Genomic DNA, 18,350 nt, shown 5'->3' with positions numbered 1-18,350 from the left:
CCCCGAAAACATAGCAAAACAGAGATAGGGGAAACAATGAAGAACTGACTTCTGGAGGAGACTCTTGCTCCCCAACAAGGACCCCGTTGGTGGGTCGGGGGGAAGCCTCTCAAAGTGAGAGGGCCTGGAAAGGAAAGTAACTGTGTCTATAGACATAAACACCACCATCCTAAAAGTCCCAACGTATTTCAATTCAATTCAATTCAATTTTATTTATATAGCGCCAAATCACAACAAAAGTCGCCTCAAGGCGCTTTATATTGTACAATAGATCGCACAATAATAAATACAGAGAAAACCCCAACAATCATATCATATGACCCCCTATGAGCAAGCACTTTGGCGACAGTGGGAAGGAAAAACTCCCTTTTAACAGGAAGAAACCTCCGGCAGAACCAGGCTCAGGGAGGGGCGGCCATCTGCTGCGACCGGTTGGGGTGAAGAAGGAAAACAGGATGAAAGACATGCTGTGGAAGAGAGACAGAGATTAATAACAGATATGATTCGATGCAGAGAGGTCTATTAACACATAGTGAGTGGCTGGAAAGGAAAAACTCAATGCATCATGGGAATCCCCGGCAGCCTACGTCTATTGCAGCATAACTAAGGGAGGATTCAGGGTCACCTGGTCCAGCCCTAACTATATGCTTTAGCAAAAAGGAAAGTTTGAAGCCTAATCTTGAAAGTAGAGATAGTGTCTGTCTCCCGAATCCAAACTGGAAGCTGGTTCCACAGAAGAGGGGCCTGAAAACTGAAGGCTCTCCCTCCCATTCTACTTTTAAATACTCTAGGAACAACAAGTAGGCCTGCAGAGCGAGAGCGAAGTGCTCTAATAGGGTGATATGGTACCACAAGGTCATTAAGATAAGATGGGGCCTGATTATTTAAGACCTTGTATGTGAGGAGCAGGATTTTGAATTCAATTCTGGATTTAACAGGAAGCCAATGAAGGGAAGCCAAAACAGGAGAAATATGTTCTCTCTTCCTAGTCCCTGTCAGGACTCTTGCTGCAGCATTTTGGATTAGCTGAAGGCTTTTCAGGGAGTTTTTAGGACATCCTGATAATAATGAATTACAGTAGTCCAGCCTGGAAGTAATAAATGCATGAACTAGTTTTTCAGCGTCACTCTGAGACAGGATATTTCTAATTTTAGAGATGTTGCGCAAATGGAAGAAAGCAGTCTTACATATTTGTTTAATATGTGCGTTAAAGGACATGTCCTGGTCAAAAATGACTCCAAGGTTCCTCACAGTGTTACTGGAGGCCAAGGTAATGCCATCCAGAGTAAGAATCTGGTTAGATACCATATTTCTAAGATTTTCAGGGCCGAGTACAATAACCTCAGTTTGATCTGAATTAAGAAGCAGAAAGTTAGCGGCCATCCAGGTCTTTATGTCTTTAAGACATTCCTGCAGTTTAACTAATTGGTGTGTGTTACCTGGCTTCATGGATAGATAGAGCTGCGTGTCATCTGCATAGCAGTGAAAATTTATGCTATGGCTTCTAATGATGCTGCCTAGGGGAAGCATGTATAATGTAAATAGAATTGGTCCTAGCACTGAACCCTGTGGAACACCATAATTGACCTTAGTGAACATAAACGTATAAGAACATAAACGCAGAACCGACTCTCCCACCTGGCTGGTGAATGAAGTGAAGCCAAAAGGGAGCGGAAAGGAGCTTCCGCATTAAAACTAAACCACTGGATCTCTCTGGAAACCCTGTAGCTTATCCTTCGCTCTCATTGCCGTGACTAGACCGTTGCCTTTCCCTGATAGCCAGCCCAGAAGCTCTCGAAGTCGCAACACTGCATTCGGCTGATCTTCCTCCTCTGAAACCAAATGTTTTTCTCTTTGAGCAGCTTCTTTATGGCTGTGTATTCTTTGCGTTTTTTGACAATTTCATATGGATAATCATGGTCGAAATAGATGAAGCTGGCACCTACTTTGATTTTCTTTTTCCATGCTTTCCGTGCTCTCAGGACCATGTTGCTGAATATTCCTGAAAGTTGATGATGACAGGTCTCAGAGGTGCCCCCGGTAGGGGTTTACTTGCCAGCGAGCGATGTGCGCATTAAATTTTCATGTCAAAATCCTCCGGTATTTGCAGGTGGGTCCATGGATTATGGAACTGGGTTCGTTTCTCCCCCCTCCAACAAACTGAATAGACGAATATTGTTTCTCTGCGACCTTGATTCCAGATCAGTAATCTTTTGCTGAAGATTTTTCCATTCCTCCAGACTCGTGCACATGGCCATGGTCACCTCTTCAGCCCAGCTCTCCAGCTGGGTGATCCTGGACTCCGCCTCATCCACCCGCTCTGATAGGCACTGTATGTCCCAGGCAATGTTATCCAGCTTGCCATTAATTTCATGGCTCAGTTTGTCAATACTTTGTCTGCTGTCCTCTTGAATCTCCGCTTTTAGTTTTACTATAGCTTGGAGTATCTCCGAGTCTTTGCTAGCGGCTGCGTTGTTGCTAGCATTAGCTTGGTCCGGCTGAGAGTTAGCTTTAGTGGTCGAAGCGCTTCTATCTTGTTGTTTCGGCATATTTCCCCACTCCCTTAAGGCCTTTTAGGGGTTATAACCCTTTCGATGTTGAGTGAGTAGAAAACAATCCAAGGTAACGAGATGAGAAGGAATAACTAAAGGTAAGGTGGGAGAGCAACTCCTCGACATGACCGGTTACTCCATTGGCTAAAGCGGAAGTCCCTAGGCTTACTGTTTTTCAAGAACAGCAAAGCCAGAGTTTTATCTCAGGGTCCAACCATGTTTCAGAAAACCAGCTGAAGTGATGCTTTGGTTGTCTTTGTTCTTATGTGTTGTTTACCTCACTTTGTTTGTTGTTGTCAGATCTCTCTGGTGCGGATGCCGTACGCCTGTAAGCTTCTGTTCCAGGAGTTGATGTCAATGAGCATTGCTCCTCGTATGATGACATCATAAAGTAATCAGCCGGATGCAGAGAACATTGTGACGTCACAAGGAAGTGAAAGTCAAAGTTTAGTTGTTTTTTTTAGTTTTTTTTGTCTTGCTTTTTGTAAAAGTCAATAAATCAGTTCCTGATTATGTGATGATCTCTGTTTTGTTCTTCATGTGACCATCCTGACGGGTTATATGACTTTAAGGTACAACTGGTGAGTCTCCAGTATTGATCAGAGATGTTCTTGAGTCAGGTGATTGATTTAAAAACTCAGATGATCCAAGTTAACTGAATCCTCTCTCACTCTGAGCACGCTCATGTTACAGGCATTTGAAGGGTCATGTTACCTGCATATAAGAATATTAATATACACACTACCAGTTAAGTTTTAGAACACCCAGTTTTTCCACTTATTTATTGCAGTTCAAATTGTGTAAGTCCAGTGAACAGCTTGAAATGGTACCAAGGTAAGTGGTGAACTGCCAAAGGTTAAAAACGGTAAGGTTACCCAAAACTGGAAAAACACGTACATGTCAGAATTATACAAAAAGGCCTTTTTCAGGTAACAATTTAACCTCCTAAGACCCAAACTCTTCCATGGCATGCATTTTTAATTTCTCTTTGATATTTGGGCATGTTGGGACCTGATGAATGTAAAAACCTTTTTTAACCTGATTTTTGTTTCCAAGAAAAATGAGATCCACATATGAGGATATTCGTTTAAAATTTCGATAGAACAGTAGCAGTATAATGTCCTAAGTGGATATCAGGCCCTTGTAGAGCAAAATTGAGTGTTGTGGTCTAAATACCCAAAATGTGATGTCCACATATGTGGACGCCAGGTCCTAGGAGGTTAAAGCTGTTCTGCAGTACTGGAGGTTGATCAGCCTTGAAAGTTGGTGCTACTAATTCCTACAGGTGTTCCAACTTGTCTGGATTACTTCCCCCTCTGTCTGCATGAAGCAGTGTTGGAGCACACGGTGGTGCCGTACCCTCGTCAGCATCAGCTTAACAGTACTGTACTGCAGAAAGCAGTGTGTTGATACAAACATGGCGAGAATAACAGTGGAAGAGACACAAACCATCATAACACTTATAAATGTCGGTCTGTCTAACAGAGAGACTGCAAAGAAAGTCAAGGTGTCAGTGAGTCCAGTTTCCTTCAGCATCCAGAGGCTCAGAAACAAACTGACAGGAAGAGGTCTGCAGACCCAAAGACACGACTGAACCAGAGGACACGTTTCTGAGAGTTAACAGCTGTGATATAGGTGACTCACAGGACAACAGCTTCAAGGAGCTTAATAGTGGTCGTAATAAGCAAGTCTCAGTTTCAGGTGTGAGAAGACTTTGACCTGCAGGTTTGACAGGACGAGCTGCAGCAAGAAAGCCAGACGTCAGAATAAGACAAACAGGCTTGTCTGGGACATGAAACACCACCATTGCACTACTGAAGACTGGAAGGTTTTACGGACTGAGGAATCAAAATTTGAAATCTACGGTTCATCATGCAGGATCTTTGTACGCCGTTGACTAGGTGAAAGGATCTGCCCCAGGGCCTCAGCTGACCTAGGAACAGCTTGATGTTCCACTGGATCAGCTGGGGAGAGGGAGGTCTGGGCTTCTCTGCTTAGCCTGCGGCCACCATGACCCAGCCACAGATAAGCAAAAGAAAATGGATGAATGCGTGTTTGTATTTAATGAAAGTTCACATTGATCACAACGAATTAGTTGATCGTTCCATTTTTCTTTTTTTATTCTTGAAAATATGTTTTTCTGGGACCTTCACAGTAAAAACATTGATTATTTAACTGAAAGAGTTGAAATATTGATTAGATTCAAACAACACACCAACATTATTATGGTTTATTAAATTGAGGGGGAAAAAACATGCAGTTTAAGGTTCATATTTAATGTGTAGACTGCAACAAACAAATACACCTGTTTCACCATTTCAAACTTCCGCTGGTGCCCAGAGGAGGAAAAATACTTTAAAAGTTACAAATATAACATGTAGAACAAAAGACTGAAGTTTGAAAAAGTCTGATTTAAAACTAAAAACGACTGAAAGGAAACAAATTCAGGTTTTACTGAAAGTTAAAAGTCTGGGATTCCTGAGACGATCAGCTGATCACAGGTCGGCTTCCTTTGTCACTGAAAGAAAACGACATATTTACTTTCAGATATGTTTCTTGTTCAACAAATTATCATTTTAAAATGTCAATAATGTAAAGGCGGTGTCCCAATCTTTTGATATATTGTTTATATACAGTGGTGTGAAAACATGTTTGCTCGTGGGTCTGCTCATGTCAGATCATGAAAGATAACACAAGTAAAACAGTAAAAACATCATGCATATTCTAAATAAAGGTTTTTGTTCATCTCTGGGAAAAAAATCCAAACCCACGTGTGAAAAAGGTGATCGCCCCACCCCAATTTATAACATAAATTACCCCAAGAGTGGAGCAACGGCACAAAAGATCCCCGAGCAAGATCCAAAACACTGCACGCCTCACTTGCCTTAGTTAAGGTCAGTGCTCATGACTCCACCATAAGAAAGAGACTGGGCAACAATGGCCTGCATGGCAGAGTTCCAAGACAAAAACCACTGCTTAACAAAAGGAACAGAAAGGCTCGTCTCAGTTTTCTAAGAAAACATCTTGATCCCCAACATACTCTGTGCTCTGGCAAGACAAAACTTTTTGGCAGCTGTGTCTTGCAGTTGTTAATGGAGCCATGAATTCTACCAAAACATCTTGAAGTGCACTTGTGTTCTGCAGCAGGATGATGATCCAAAGCACACCAGCAAGTCCATCTTTAAATGGCTTAAGAAAGACAAAATGAAGACTTTGGAGTGGCCTAGTCAAAGTCCTGACCTGAATCTGATTGAGATGCTGTGACATGACCTCAAAAATGCGGGTGATGCTGATTAGAACGATTCTCATAAGATGAGGGGACCAAAATTCCTCCATAGTGTGTAAAAGACTCATTAGCAATTATCACAAACACTTGGGTGGCATATATACATGTATCTATGTATAAATGTAATACATTCAGACATATACACATCATCCCACATACAGCGATTATTAACATTTCTATGTTTTTTAAAAGGGTCCCAATCTTTTGATTTTCCTGTATATTCAGTTCGTTTCATCATCTCCTTGTGAATGTGATGTTATGTTCTCTGTTTGCATTTGTTTGACGTGTCATGTACAACATATGTTGCTCATATGTAACTTAACCATCACCAGTCACTTCTAAATCTGGAATGAAGAATTTAAAAAGTGTCACAGGTCATTTTTATTTTGCTAGTATTAAGACCAGTTATCAGATCCAAGTTCAAAAGTTGGAATTTGGTTATCTAGATTCAACTACATGAAGGAGACAAGCTAACCTCACAACCAAAGGCACTGTTCATTTTCTGTTGTTCATTTTCTAAGTAGACACATCCCAAAAATGTGCTTTTCCTGAGAAAAAGCACAGGACAGCACATTATGAAAGAGCAGTACAGATGGAGGAAGAGGAGGAGATCGTCAGCTTTGTGTGGGCACATTAAAGTTAGTACTAGCCTTACAAAACAAAAAAGCCTGGGCTGCTTCATTATTCGTTTATGTTAGAGACTTTTGGCAACGCTGGATTCTGATGGCTATGCTTTATTTTGTCAGTAAGGTTGCAGTGCTCTCCATCTAGAGCCCACATTCCTGTATGATATATCTGTCATTAGTGAAGAAAAAAAGACTGATCATCAGAATAAGTTGGCAGGAGCCCAGCAGTCCGTAACTGGATGATCTGGGCATGCTTGGAATCATCTCTGGATCATTTTTCTGCTTACTTTGTAATGGGATAAAAAGAGAACAGGCCTCAGGTAATAAAAGCTGGATAATGTCTCTGCAGATGTTTTATTTATCATTTTAAAAGTTTCAGTAACAGGAGCTCTGATTCCACTGCCGCCCTAAAACGTGTTTCACTGACATGGATAAGTCTGCTTCTTGGACTAGAAACATTTTTCTTCATTTAACAGTTTATAGTTATGGAAGAAGTGGAAGAATCTACACCTGGAAAACTGAGCTGAGTCTGATGGTGTTTTTGAAAGGCTGACAAAGGCTGAGGTAAATCCTCCAGAGACCAAGGTCAGTGATGACCACGGAGGATGTTTCATAAGGTAATTTTAGATGTTACCTTTCCTGGCAGTGAGCTCATTGATGGACTCAACCACGTGAATTGCTCCAACAGCTGAAGCTTCTCCTTTGGCGTTTGTGGCGTGACACTCGTACGATCCTTCTTCTTCTTTGGTCAGAGGCGAGATCTGAAACACAAACACCATGGTCTATTTTGATTGGTCCCACTGCAGCAGTGACATAACGTAGTGTTTGTACTGACCAGCACCCAGCCGGTCACTTCATGCTTCTCCGGTCCTCCTCGAGTCTGGATCGCCAGATTGTCACGGTCTCCAGGAAGAAGCTCCATCTTCTTCCCACTGAGGATCTGAAAGAAGAAACCCATCATTATCATCATCACTCTAATCTTAGAGATCCAACTTCAAATACCTTATTGACTCTGTGACGTCATCACAGAGTTGTCTAACCCCTGTGGTCTTCTAACGGGTTTCTCACTCATACTCTGTGGTGGAGGAACCACCTGACATCCCCACTTGAAGCTGAGACTGATGACTGGACATCCTGCTTCACCACAGCTCTGAGCAGGTCTTAGGTCTTAAGGTCTGTATATTCTCTTCAAACAGGCCGTTACTTGCCACCCTGATAGACACACCTGAACATACCTGAGCCCTTAGTGTACAAGCTGTCAGCTTGTCAGAATCATTTTTTAAGCCCTGATGTCAGGAAAAAATAAAGAAAGTTCATGAAACATGCTGTTATCTCTGAATGCTGCAAATTAACCTATTTATTATATTACTGCCTTGAGGCAGCTGCTGTTGTGATTTGACACAATATAAAGAAAGTTGAACTGAACTCCTTACATGGCCAATCCGGTCTTTAAGTCTGACGTTATTAGCCATGTCTGGGCCCAAACTCCGCTGCAGGTCCCAAAGTCAAACAAACACTGCAGCATCACTGAGAGTTTAAACTGTCTAAATTCTTTCATGTGTAATAAAATGATCAGCATTGCTGCTTTACCAGGTGTAACTATGAAGTTTAACATCCAGGCATCCATGAAAACAGGATTTATGATATTTAACAGAGTTAGAAGTTAGCAGGAAGTTAGCTCGCTAGTTTCCACCTAAACAATTCAAACGTACAGCTCTGCTATCACTTCCAGCATAAATGAAGACAGAAAACTAAACAGCAGTGACGTTTGTAGGGTTACTGAAGTTGGGCTAGCTGGTACATAATGATGAGCTACGTGACCCTAGCGACACAGCTACATTAGCATAACATAAACACAGTGAAGCTGGAGGATGAACGCTAACTTTTTTCCACTCGATAAAAGTTAACGTGAGGGTTCCCGATGGTTAGGGACAAATGCAATCGCATGGCAGGATGCTGTAAACGGACCAAACTTCAGTCAGGAGAACAACTGAGATAATCCATCCACAATACGAGGTTAGTCATTAATATACTGCTGCATGGGCTGGGCTGTAGTTACATCGTAAGGGTTTAAAAACTGGTTTTTATTACCACTGTTCATTTTACAGCTCGGTTTTTAAACCCTTACGCTGTAACTACAGCCCAGCCCATGCAGCAATATATTAATGACTAACCTCGTATTGTGGATGGATTATCTCAGTTGTTCTCCTGACTGAAGTTTGGTCCGTTTATATGGGCTCAAAATGTGGTCATAAATATTTTGTACTTGTAAATCAGGATTTGTATGTGTAAAAAAGATTTGTATGTGTAAAAAGAATTTGTGCGTGCGTAAAAAAGATTTGTGTGTGGACTTAGCCAAAAAAAACCCTGCAAGTTACAAGTACGAATTTTGACCCTATTTTTCTTCCTGTCATCTGATTGTCAAAGGAGTTTGCAAAGAAAAGCGTCTGGACTTCTTTGAGTTGCTTGAAGACGTTTCACCTCTCATCCGAGAAGCTTCTTCAGTTCTAAGGTCAAATGGCCGAGAGTCCCAGATTTAAACCCAGTGGGAGTAACCCCCCAAGGAGGGACAAAGGACCCCCTGGTGATCCTCTAATCACATGCGCCAAGGTGTGAAAGTGGGTGTGGGACCTAATCAGCCAGGGTTTCGGGTGAGCTCATTGTGAAACCTGGCCCCACCCTATCATGTGATTTCCTGAGGTCAGATGGCCCAGGATGTGAGTGGGCGTTAAGGCGTCTGGGGAGGGAACTCAAAACTGGATTATAGATGGCAGACAGTTGGTGTCGTAAACCACCGCCTCTGTTCAAAGATGGTCGCTCACAGTGGACATAGATGGCCTCTTTCACTCCTCTTTCAAACCATCTGTCCTCTCTGTCCAATATGTGAACATTGGCATCCTCGAAAGAGTGACCTTTATCCTTAAGATGCAGGTGGACTGCTGAGTCTTGCAGTTCAAAAAAGTGCCCCTCCGACAGCCAAACCCATCTGTTCTCTGATTGGATTGTTACATTTGTGATTGACATGACATTGACCAATCAGATGAAAGGAAGAAAAATAGGGTCAAAATTCGTACTTGTAACTTGCAGGGTTTTTTTTGGCTAAGTCCACACACAAATCTTTTTTACACATACAAATCTTTTTTACGCACGCACAAATTCTTTTTACACATACAAATCCTGATTTACAAGTACAAAATATTTATGACCACATTTTGAGCCCATATATCAATCAACAATAGAGCCAAAAACGATTTAAGTTTTGAAAGGCCGACTCTGAGCCTCATAACACGCTAACCAAAAAACTGAATTGTTGTTATCTATCATGCAGCTGACCCATACTCAGACTTTCTCTACGATTTCTCTTTTACTGAAAATAACAGCCTCAACATGGAATTTAATCTATTATTAGACTCAATTGAGTTCACATCCTTGTTCTGACATATGCCACAGAAACTGAACATTTAACTATATTTCTTGAAAACTGTCTTTCGTGATCATTTTTAATAACATTTAAGTTTACAGTAACAGATTACACAGCAGTGGGGAATACACTGCATTACAGTAGCTTCTGAAGGTGCAGTAACAGTTTAAGGATAGAATTCATCCGTGTTATTCTCTCATGTTATTGAAGAATATCATCCACTCCCACAGAGGTTGGTTGTCTTTTAATACTGTTACATCCTCACCAGAAATTGGCAGTAATGCATTACTGTAATCTTTTCCCAAGTAACGAGTAAAGCAAGGGATTACTATTGCAAAAAAGTAATTAGATTACTGTTACTTTCCCATAAGCATGCTGCATTGCTGTGGTACTAACCTGTGATTTTGTTTGTGAGTGTCTCATGACAATGACGTAAGCGCGTGGTAACAGACGTGTGCAGATATGGAGTGCGGGAGAGAGTATGACCATGCAGGGTTTAAAGCATAACAAAAACATTAGCGTCCACTGTTCACTCTGCGTGGGAAGAAAACTTCTTTCTACAGTTGAAAAAATCCCTAAACTTTTGAGTGAGCACGCTGCCACGGGAATGTGACATTCACAGAGAAACCCCCGGATCCCCCCACTGACATGACTGCTGTGGGCAAACCTCCACCCGCCCCACTCCTACTAAACTGGTGACAATAGATTTAAGAGCTGCTGAGTCTTTGATTTTATTTATTTTCTGCCGCTTTACTTGCATCTATTTCAAAGAGTGAGTGTAAACACAAAATATGATTTTATTTTATATGCTGGAATATGTGTACCCCGCCTCTCGCCCTATGACAGCTGGGATAGGCTCCAGCGCCTCCCGCGACCCTGAAAAGGACAAGCGGAAGCGAATGGATGGATGGATGCTGGAATATGCAGAACATAGGTTTAAGTCTTAAACAATTTCTTCAAGTCAAAGACTGTTGATATAATTAAATTTTTGCTTGGCGTCCCTCTAATAGGTCTGTTCCTTACATTTTAAAGTACCTCAAGGTGACTATTGTTGTTAAGTAGTGATGTAAGCTGCTGTTGGGGGGAAATGTTTAAATCAGGATAATTTCCTGTTTTATGTTTCCAGGTGGAGAACTTTGATTGTTTCTATTGGCAGCAGCAGGAAACAGGAAGTCAGCAGCAAAGAGGAAGGCAAACACTTCTGTGGAGTCACGCCTGAGCCTTTGAGTGTTTCTTTTTATGGAGAAAAACAAAAGACATCTTAAATGTGTGACAAGCTGCTGAGTGATGGCACACAAACTCACCTTCTTCCAGGTTAGCACTGGTGTGGGCACGCCCACCACCTCACAGCTCAGGTACACCTGAGAGCCACTCACGTTGTACACCTCACCTGGAGGAGTAACAATGAGTGGAGCTGCAGACAGAGAGAAAAGATGAATGTGGGTGAAACAGGCCCAGACAGGAAGTCCTCAGTGACCTCACAGGAATTCAGTTTGCTCTGAGTACACTCAGTGGGTCTTTTCATGTAGAAAGGAATGTGATGTTTGGGATGGAGGAGGATTATCAGAGGCGACATCAGTCTGCAACTGACAGACTGCCTCATAGTCCGCTGGACCACAGACGGGGAAAGAGACGTTTTGATTTTTTTAACTGCTCTACATTTACATCACAGCAACATATACGTATACGTACATATATATGTACGTCAGCTGCAGGTTATTTCTCCAACTGTATCAAGTCACATATCAGAATAAGTGAACTGTAGGCTACATAGATGAACAAATGCTTCACTGATCGATACCATGACCTGCGACCTCACCTGAACCACAGCGACCTTTGTTCTGCATGTTGACAGGTTCTTTTCCCTCACTCTGGGCTCTCAGGCTTGCAGTTTTCAGTGCACAGGAGTTCCTGTAGGTCACTCCGTTTGTCCCGCAGACCTCGTATTTGCGCTTACAGACACAGACTCCCATCTTGTTCTTCTTGTTCTCGCTGCTTCTCACGCACTCCAGACCAGAGCCACAGCGGCGAGCTGCCGACTGGCGACCTCCGCACAGCTCACCCTCTGCGGCAGCGCAGACAGAGCAGCAGCCACAGGAGTCCACCAGAGAGCCAGCAGCACAGCCCTCCGCTGGAAGAGGAGCACACTGAGCCAGGTCACAAGATCCACATCCCAAAGGGGCAGAGTCCTGGACTGAGAGGACCGGGAGGATCAGACAGAGGAGGCAGAAAGACTTCATGTTTGCGAGCAGCTCTGAGTCAGTCTGAAACTGAGGGGCTGAAACACAGCTGCTTTAAGGGTGGGACTCCGCCTCCACCCACAGCTGATCCCACCCTCAGCCTAGAAACACAGGAAGATAATATGACCCTGTAAAGTAATACTGCATTACTGTACTGTGTACTACTGTACTTTACACTATTTCCATACAGTATTACATGCACAGAGACCTGCCACCTTCAGGAAATTTCTGATGACTCCTTTGTCACGTGATGCGAGCAGAATCATCTGCAGCTCAACGTGACAAAGACCAAAGAACTGATTGTGGACTTCAGGAAGACCAGGAAACTCGTGACCCCCGTTTCAATCCAGGTGGTCGATGTGGACATTGTGGAGGAGTATAAACACCTCAGAGTACACACTGACAATAGGCTGGACGGGGTTAAAAACGCCACTGCACTCTACAGGAACAGCCAGAGTCTCTGAGGTCCTTTAACATCTGTCAGACAATGTTCAGGATTTTCTGTCAGCCTGCTGTGGTCAGTGCTATCCTCTGTGCTGTTGCATGCTGGGACAGCAGGTTGAGGGTCGCAGATGCGACTAAATAAACTGATCACAAGGCCAGTAATGTGGGAATGGAGGCCATCTCTGTACAGCTCCATCAGCACACAGTGCAGTATTTATACTCTTTGCACACGCTCTGCAGTAAATAACAAAGTTTTACATTTTAAAGTAAAATGTGGATCGTATATATCACGTCTGTATTATTCTAGATATTTATAATTGAGATATTTTTATATATTAGAGTTAGTTCTTATTTTATAAACTTTGCATTATAGTGTATTATTATTTAGTTTGGTCTGTTACTGTTCTTATTGACCACATACTTTCCTCAGGGATCATTAAAGTATTCTGATTATTGCAACTGTGCTGTACTCTATGTTATAGTATTACTGTGGGAAGCAGTCTGACTCGAGCATCAAGGAAGGGGGTAGGGTAAGCAGACATTTTGGGTTCCCAGAGACGAGCAATTTACTTACAGTGACCTCCATTATTTGTGAAACTTAACACAACTCAAAAGCACATGGAATCGGTAACACAGCTCACCTCTCCTCCCTCACCTGAATCAAGCAGAGACTGACTATAACTGTGTCCCAATTCCTAGGCTGCATCCTTTGGAGGACCCGTCCTTCGTGGTCTATGTGGGCCATGTCCTCCGAAAACCGGGTAGGCCTGAAGTGAGCGGCTGTGAAATTAGCCTTCAGATTTGCGTCACCGCTGTCTCAGTGGAGTTTAATAAACTCAGCCGTCTGCTCCTTGGTATCTAAAATATAACAGGACACTGGAGCAAACTCTCGACCATCTCACACTTTGACGTTTTTTGACGTTTATTCAGCTGTGTGAAAATTAGAACTTTAATCTCAGCCAAACCGATTTACTCAGGAACAAATAAAATACTAAAAAAAAAGCCAAACAATATAATTTTTAAGTTATCTGAGTGACTGATATATCATGTTTTACCTGAGTAGCCAAAGACCGCGGGGGTTTGAAAACGGTGTGCCGGGAGTTCGCTGTTCTCTAGTGATGGGAATTCCGGCTCTTTTTGGAGAACCGGCTCTTCAGGTTGTTTTGCTGCTTTAATTAATTTATTATCAACAATAATATAAAATTATGCACAAAATGAATTACTAATGTAAAAAAACAACATGTTTTTATTTATATATGTTTATATATAAATATGCTTTTATTTATTCACTTCACATAAAATGTAAAAAAATCTATTATATAATTAAAAAAACAAATATTTACATTTCAACTTTTAACTGTGTTATGATCCAATGTTGTCAGTGTTTGTTTTATGTGTGACTCCTCCCACCAGAGGATGGCTGTGGGTTTTTTTTCCCCCTTTTCTTTCTTAGGCGGTGGACACCTGGGCGTGTCTGCTGAGTTGTTGGGTGGAGTCTCTGCCTGTCCTGGGATTGGATAATTGGTTGATCACCTCCAGTATTTAACTACCAGATGACAGCCACCTGGCCCCCTCTCTCCTAGCCTCCACCGTCCAACAAAGAATTTGTGTTTTTGATTCGTTGTTTCGTAGAGTGTCGTTGCCTATTGATTTGCAAGTACAGTGGCTTGCAAAAGTATTCGGCCCCCTTGAACTTTTCCACATTTTGTCACATTACAGCCACAAACATGAATCAATTTTATTGGAATTCCAGGTGAAAGACCAATACAAAGTGGTGTACATGTGAGAAGTGGAACGAAAATCATACATGATTGCAAACATTTTTTACAAATAAATAACTGCAAAGTGGGGTGTGCGTAATTATTCAGCCCCCTGAGTCAATACTTTGTAGAACCACCTTTTGCTCCAGTTACAGCTGCCAGTCTTTTAGGGTATGTCTCTACCAGCTTTGCACATCTACAGACTGAAATCCTTGCCCATTCTTCTTTGCAAAACAGCTCCAGCTCAGTCAGATTAGATGGACAGCGTTTGTGAACAGCAGTTTTCAGATCTTGCCACAGATTCTGGATTGGATTTAGATCTGGACTTTGACTGGGCCATTCTAACACATGGATATGTTTTGTTTTAAACCATTCCATTGTTGCCCTGGCTTTATGTTTAGGGTCGTTGTCCTGCTGGAAGGTGAACCTCCGCCCCAGTCTCAAGTCTTTTGCAGACTCCAAGAGGTTTTCTTCCAAGATCGCCCTGTATTTGGCTCCATCCATCCTCCCATCAACTCTGACCAGCTTCCCTGTCCCTGCTGAAGAGAAGCACCCCCAGAGCATGATGCTGCCACCACCATATTTGACAGTGGGGATGGTGTGTTCAGAGTGATGTGCAGTGTTAGTTTTCCGCCACACATGTTTGCTGTCCCCCACATGGCCTGTGGCAAACTACAAACAGGACTTCTTATGGTTTTCTGTTAACAATGGCTTTCTTCTTGCCACTCTTCCATAAAGGCCAACTTTGTGCAGTGCACGACTAATAGTTGTCCTATGGACAGATTCCCCCACCTGAGCTGTAGATCTCTGCAGCTCGTCCAGTCACCATGGGCCTCTTGGCTGCATTTCTGATCAGCGCTCTCCTTGTTCGGCCTGTGAGTTTAGGTGGACGGCCTTGTCTTGGTAGGTTTACAGTTGTGCCATACTCCTTCCATTTCTGAATGATGGCTTGAACAGTGCTCCGTGGGATGTTCAAGGCTTGGGAAATCTTTTTGTAGCCTAAGCCTGCTTTAAATTTATATAATAACTTTATCCCTGACCTGTCTGGTGTGTTCTTTGGACTTCATGGTGTTGTTGCTCCCAATATTCTCTTAGACAACCTCTGAGGCCGTCACAGAGCAGCTGTATTTGTAATGACATTAGATTACACACAGGTGCACTCTATTTAGTCATTAGCACTCATCAGGCAATGTCTATGGGCAACTGACTGCACTCAGACCAAAGGGGCCGAATAATTACGCACACCCCACTTTGCAGTTATTTATTTGTAAAAAATGTTTGGAATCTGACCACAACCAGGTGAAGTGTATTGCCCAAGGACACAACGACCGAGACTGTCGGAGTTAAAACTAAGTAGCTGCCACCATCGTTGGAAACTTGGCTGGGCCACGCTATGAATTCTGGGATATGGTGAGCCACAAAGGATACACCCGACCCATCCTTGAAATCTGGGAAAATGAAGGACACATTTGTTGGCCCCATTTGGAGCAGCCTTCGTCACGTCGCTGTAACTAATTGGCCTTCAAATCCGAAGGATGAGGCCCCTGAATTGGGACGCAGCTCATATCAGTTTACCTTCAGTTATTCTAGCCAGTACCACTGGCTTGAGCTGAGGAATCTAAAACTCAACAGAAATGACTGAGAATTACAAAAAGCTCCCCAATCTTTTGATTAACACATTTATGACTAAATGGCTCAATATAAGAAAAAATATGCAACAAATCCCTTTGTATCATGAAACAAACAAAAGGAAGCAAGCAAGCAAGAAACCCCTCCTCTTGGTTTAACCTGCTGATGTCAGACATGACATCATCAGTAGTAGTCAGGAGATGCTGGGCGGGCCTTTCCCGCACATGACCTACGTGAAGACTGAAAACAAGAAAACAAATGACTTAATCCTGCGACATAATAAAATATAAAGCAACATGTAACTGAGTATTTGCTTTAATTTGCTGACTGTTTGTTTTGCAGGGGACAGAATGCTCAAACAAACAAAGCCGGGAGAGTCAGTGCATAGCAAATCATAGCAAACAAATATATAGAAAGAATAATGTACAAAAAGTCAGTACTTCTGGGACAAGTGCAGAGTATCACAACTGCTCATCCACTTTGTGTCACACTGTGTGACAGAAGAATCAGAGAAGAGACTATTGATCCACACAGGTATAAATACGGGAAACATCTGATCGATAAGTGGCTGATCTGTAATCCTTCCTCTTGAACTGTTTCTAAGTTTAGAGAGTGTCTGTGGGAAAATAAACAGGCGGTCAAAGATCATGCATTCACTTCCTGTTATTGTTCAGAGATGAACACAGAGCATTCAGTCTGAAGTTACTTTATTTATGACCAGACAGACACATCTCAGATTAACATCAAACACTTTAAACGTCTGAGGTGATCACATCGTCACAGACGTTTACCTGACTTTATATGACTTTAAACTCTGACAGGAAGTCACAGTCAGCTGTTTTTATTTCATCAGGTGGACCCAGGCAGCTAGTAAATATTAAACTGAGTCAGTCTGCTGTCCTCAACTTGTTTTGTAGATGTTTGCAGCTGTATTATCTGACAGCGTGGTCATTTGTGGTATTTGGCGATGAAGGCGGTCAGCAGGTCTCTGTATGGAGATGTCGAGTGAGGAGTCGACAGTTGCAAGAGACGGTGGATTGAAGGAGAGCGAAGGAGGAGGTTGTGACTGAATCCCACCAGACTGGAAGCAAACCAGTACAGAGCCATGGACTGTGAGGAGAGACACAATGAGACTCTTTCAGAATAAAACACCTTAATCTGATTAATACACAGGAACATTCTTTCAAAATAAAACCCTGAACAGACACTTTAATCTGATGACCTGACAGGAATGCGGGAGCGACTCAACACGTTCAAACATTCATTGACTCGGCAGATCTAAACATGAAACATTCCTCAGCCAGAGCTGTGTTTATAAACAGGAAACGAGGCAAATGCTGCTTCACACACAAATGTCGGGAGAACGAGCTCACCAGTGTAAAGCTCGTAGGTGGCAGTACCGACATTTCACAGACTGTGGAGAGATTAAAAACTTTCACTTACATACAGATCAACTTAATCTCCTAACCCATTCAGTGGCCATAATAATCTTTTACCTGTAAGAGATATAAGCCAATTAGAGCTCAGAGAGGGCGGGGCTATGACACTCATCATCAGCTGATGTGAAGGATAAAGAATGCCTTAGAATGTTTAGATTCTATCAAACGTTGGATGGCTGTAAATTTCCTCCAACTCAACGAGGGGAAAACTGTCGTATGTGCTCCGGACAGATTTGTATCCCAGATAGTGAAAGCCCTTGGTCCTCTTTCTGTGTATGTTAAATCCTCTATCAGGAATTTAGGTGTCACTTTTGACTCGACCCTCACATTGGATGGGCACGTGAATTTTCTGGTTCGGTCTTGTTTTTATTATTTAAGAAATGTGGCTAAGTTAAGCCCGATTTTATCTCGCTGTGAACTGGAGATAGCTATACATGCATTTATTTCCTCACGCTTGGACTATTGTAACTCTTTGTTTATGTGTCTAAGCAAAGGTTCTCTGGATCGTCTGCAGGTTGTGCAAAACGCTGCAGCTAGACTTTTGACAAGATCCTCCAAGTATTCACATGCGACACCATTGCCATTTCAGCTACACTGGCTTCCTGTTGAATTTAGAGTCCATTTTAAGATCCTGGTCTTGACATTTAGAGCTTTGCATGGACCGGCACCTCCCTACATCTCCGATCTGCTACAGCCCTATGTCCCCAGCAGGTCCCTGAGGTCATCTGATCTGGGCTTACCTTGCTATAAAACAGACTAAGATGAGAACTAAGGGTGACAGAGCTTTTGCCACTGTGGTCCTGAGACTGTGGAACTCTCTCCCTCATACATTAAGAACTGTGGACTCGGTAGTTGTTTTTAAAAAACAACTCAAAACTCACCTTTTTAAACCTTTTTTTGGTTAATTTTCTGACTGTTTTATGTTGTCTGTTTTACCCTTTTATTATTTGTTA

The 18,350-nt window shown here is 42.4% G+C and overlaps 3 protein-coding genes across 5 annotated transcripts in view; 1 reads left to right on the top strand and 2 right to left on the bottom strand.

Annotated features, from left to right (window-relative positions):
• polr2b (RNA polymerase II subunit B) overlaps positions 1-3,070 on the top strand; it is a 30,651-nt gene extending 27,581 nt beyond the window's left edge. Inside the window, exon 25 of the mRNA XM_003458660.5 lies at positions 2,853-3,070. Coding sequence (XP_003458708.1) covers positions 2,853-2,942 — 90 coding nt within the window. The 3' untranslated portion in view covers positions 2,943-3,070. The remainder of the gene's footprint in view (positions 1-2,852) is intronic.
• A 1,584-nt stretch (positions 3,071-4,654) lies between these two features.
• On the bottom strand, positions 4,655-12,175 carry igfbp7 (insulin-like growth factor binding protein 7). Its single transcript, XM_003458662.5, has 5 exons — positions 11,705-12,175; positions 11,190-11,299; positions 7,300-7,404; positions 7,099-7,225; positions 4,655-5,070 (listed from the first exon to the last, which is right to left on the bottom strand). The coding sequence occupies exons 1-5, from the start codon at positions 12,123-12,125 to the stop codon at positions 5,048-5,050; spliced, it is 786 nt and encodes a 261-aa protein (XP_003458710.1). The 5' UTR covers positions 12,126-12,175; the 3' UTR covers positions 4,655-5,047.
• Positions 12,176-16,257: 4,082 nt separating this feature from the next.
• The window catches only part of cox18 (cytochrome c oxidase assembly factor COX18), an 18,956-nt gene continuing 16,863 nt past the window's right edge, over positions 16,258-18,350 (bottom strand). For all 3 annotated transcript variants that reach the window (XM_025898602.1, XM_019346935.2, XM_019346933.1), the window contains one exon: positions 16,258-17,068. In XM_025898602.1, coding sequence (XP_025754387.1) covers positions 16,907-17,068 — 162 coding nt within the window. In that variant the 3' untranslated portion in view covers positions 16,258-16,906. The remainder of the gene's footprint in view (positions 17,069-18,350) is intronic.

Source organism: Oreochromis niloticus, linkage group LG2 (assembly GCF_001858045.2).
Source record: "Oreochromis niloticus isolate F11D_XX linkage group LG2, O_niloticus_UMD_NMBU, whole genome shotgun sequence".
NCBI lineage: Eukaryota > Metazoa > Chordata > Actinopteri > Cichliformes > Cichlidae > Oreochromis > Oreochromis niloticus.
Note: the sequence above shows the minus strand (reverse complement) of the source record. Positions and strands in the feature narration are given on the sequence as shown.

What these genes read in the sequence shown, in the direction of transcription:
- igfbp7 (XM_003458662.5), bottom strand. Translation starts at nt 12,125, where the DNA reads ATGAAGTCTTTCTGCCTCCTCTGTCTGATCCTCCCGGTCCTCTCAGTC. An exon ending in CAAAGGTCGCTGTGGTTCAG is followed by an intron (nt 11,300 to 11,704) that starts GTGAGGTCGCAG and finishes CTCTGTCTGCAG; the next exon opens with CTCCACTCATTGTTACTCCT. An exon ending in AAGTGACCGGCTGGGTGCTG is followed by an intron (nt 7,226 to 7,299) that starts GTCAGTACAAAC and finishes TTTGTGTTTCAG; the next exon opens with ATCTCGCCTCTGACCAAAGA.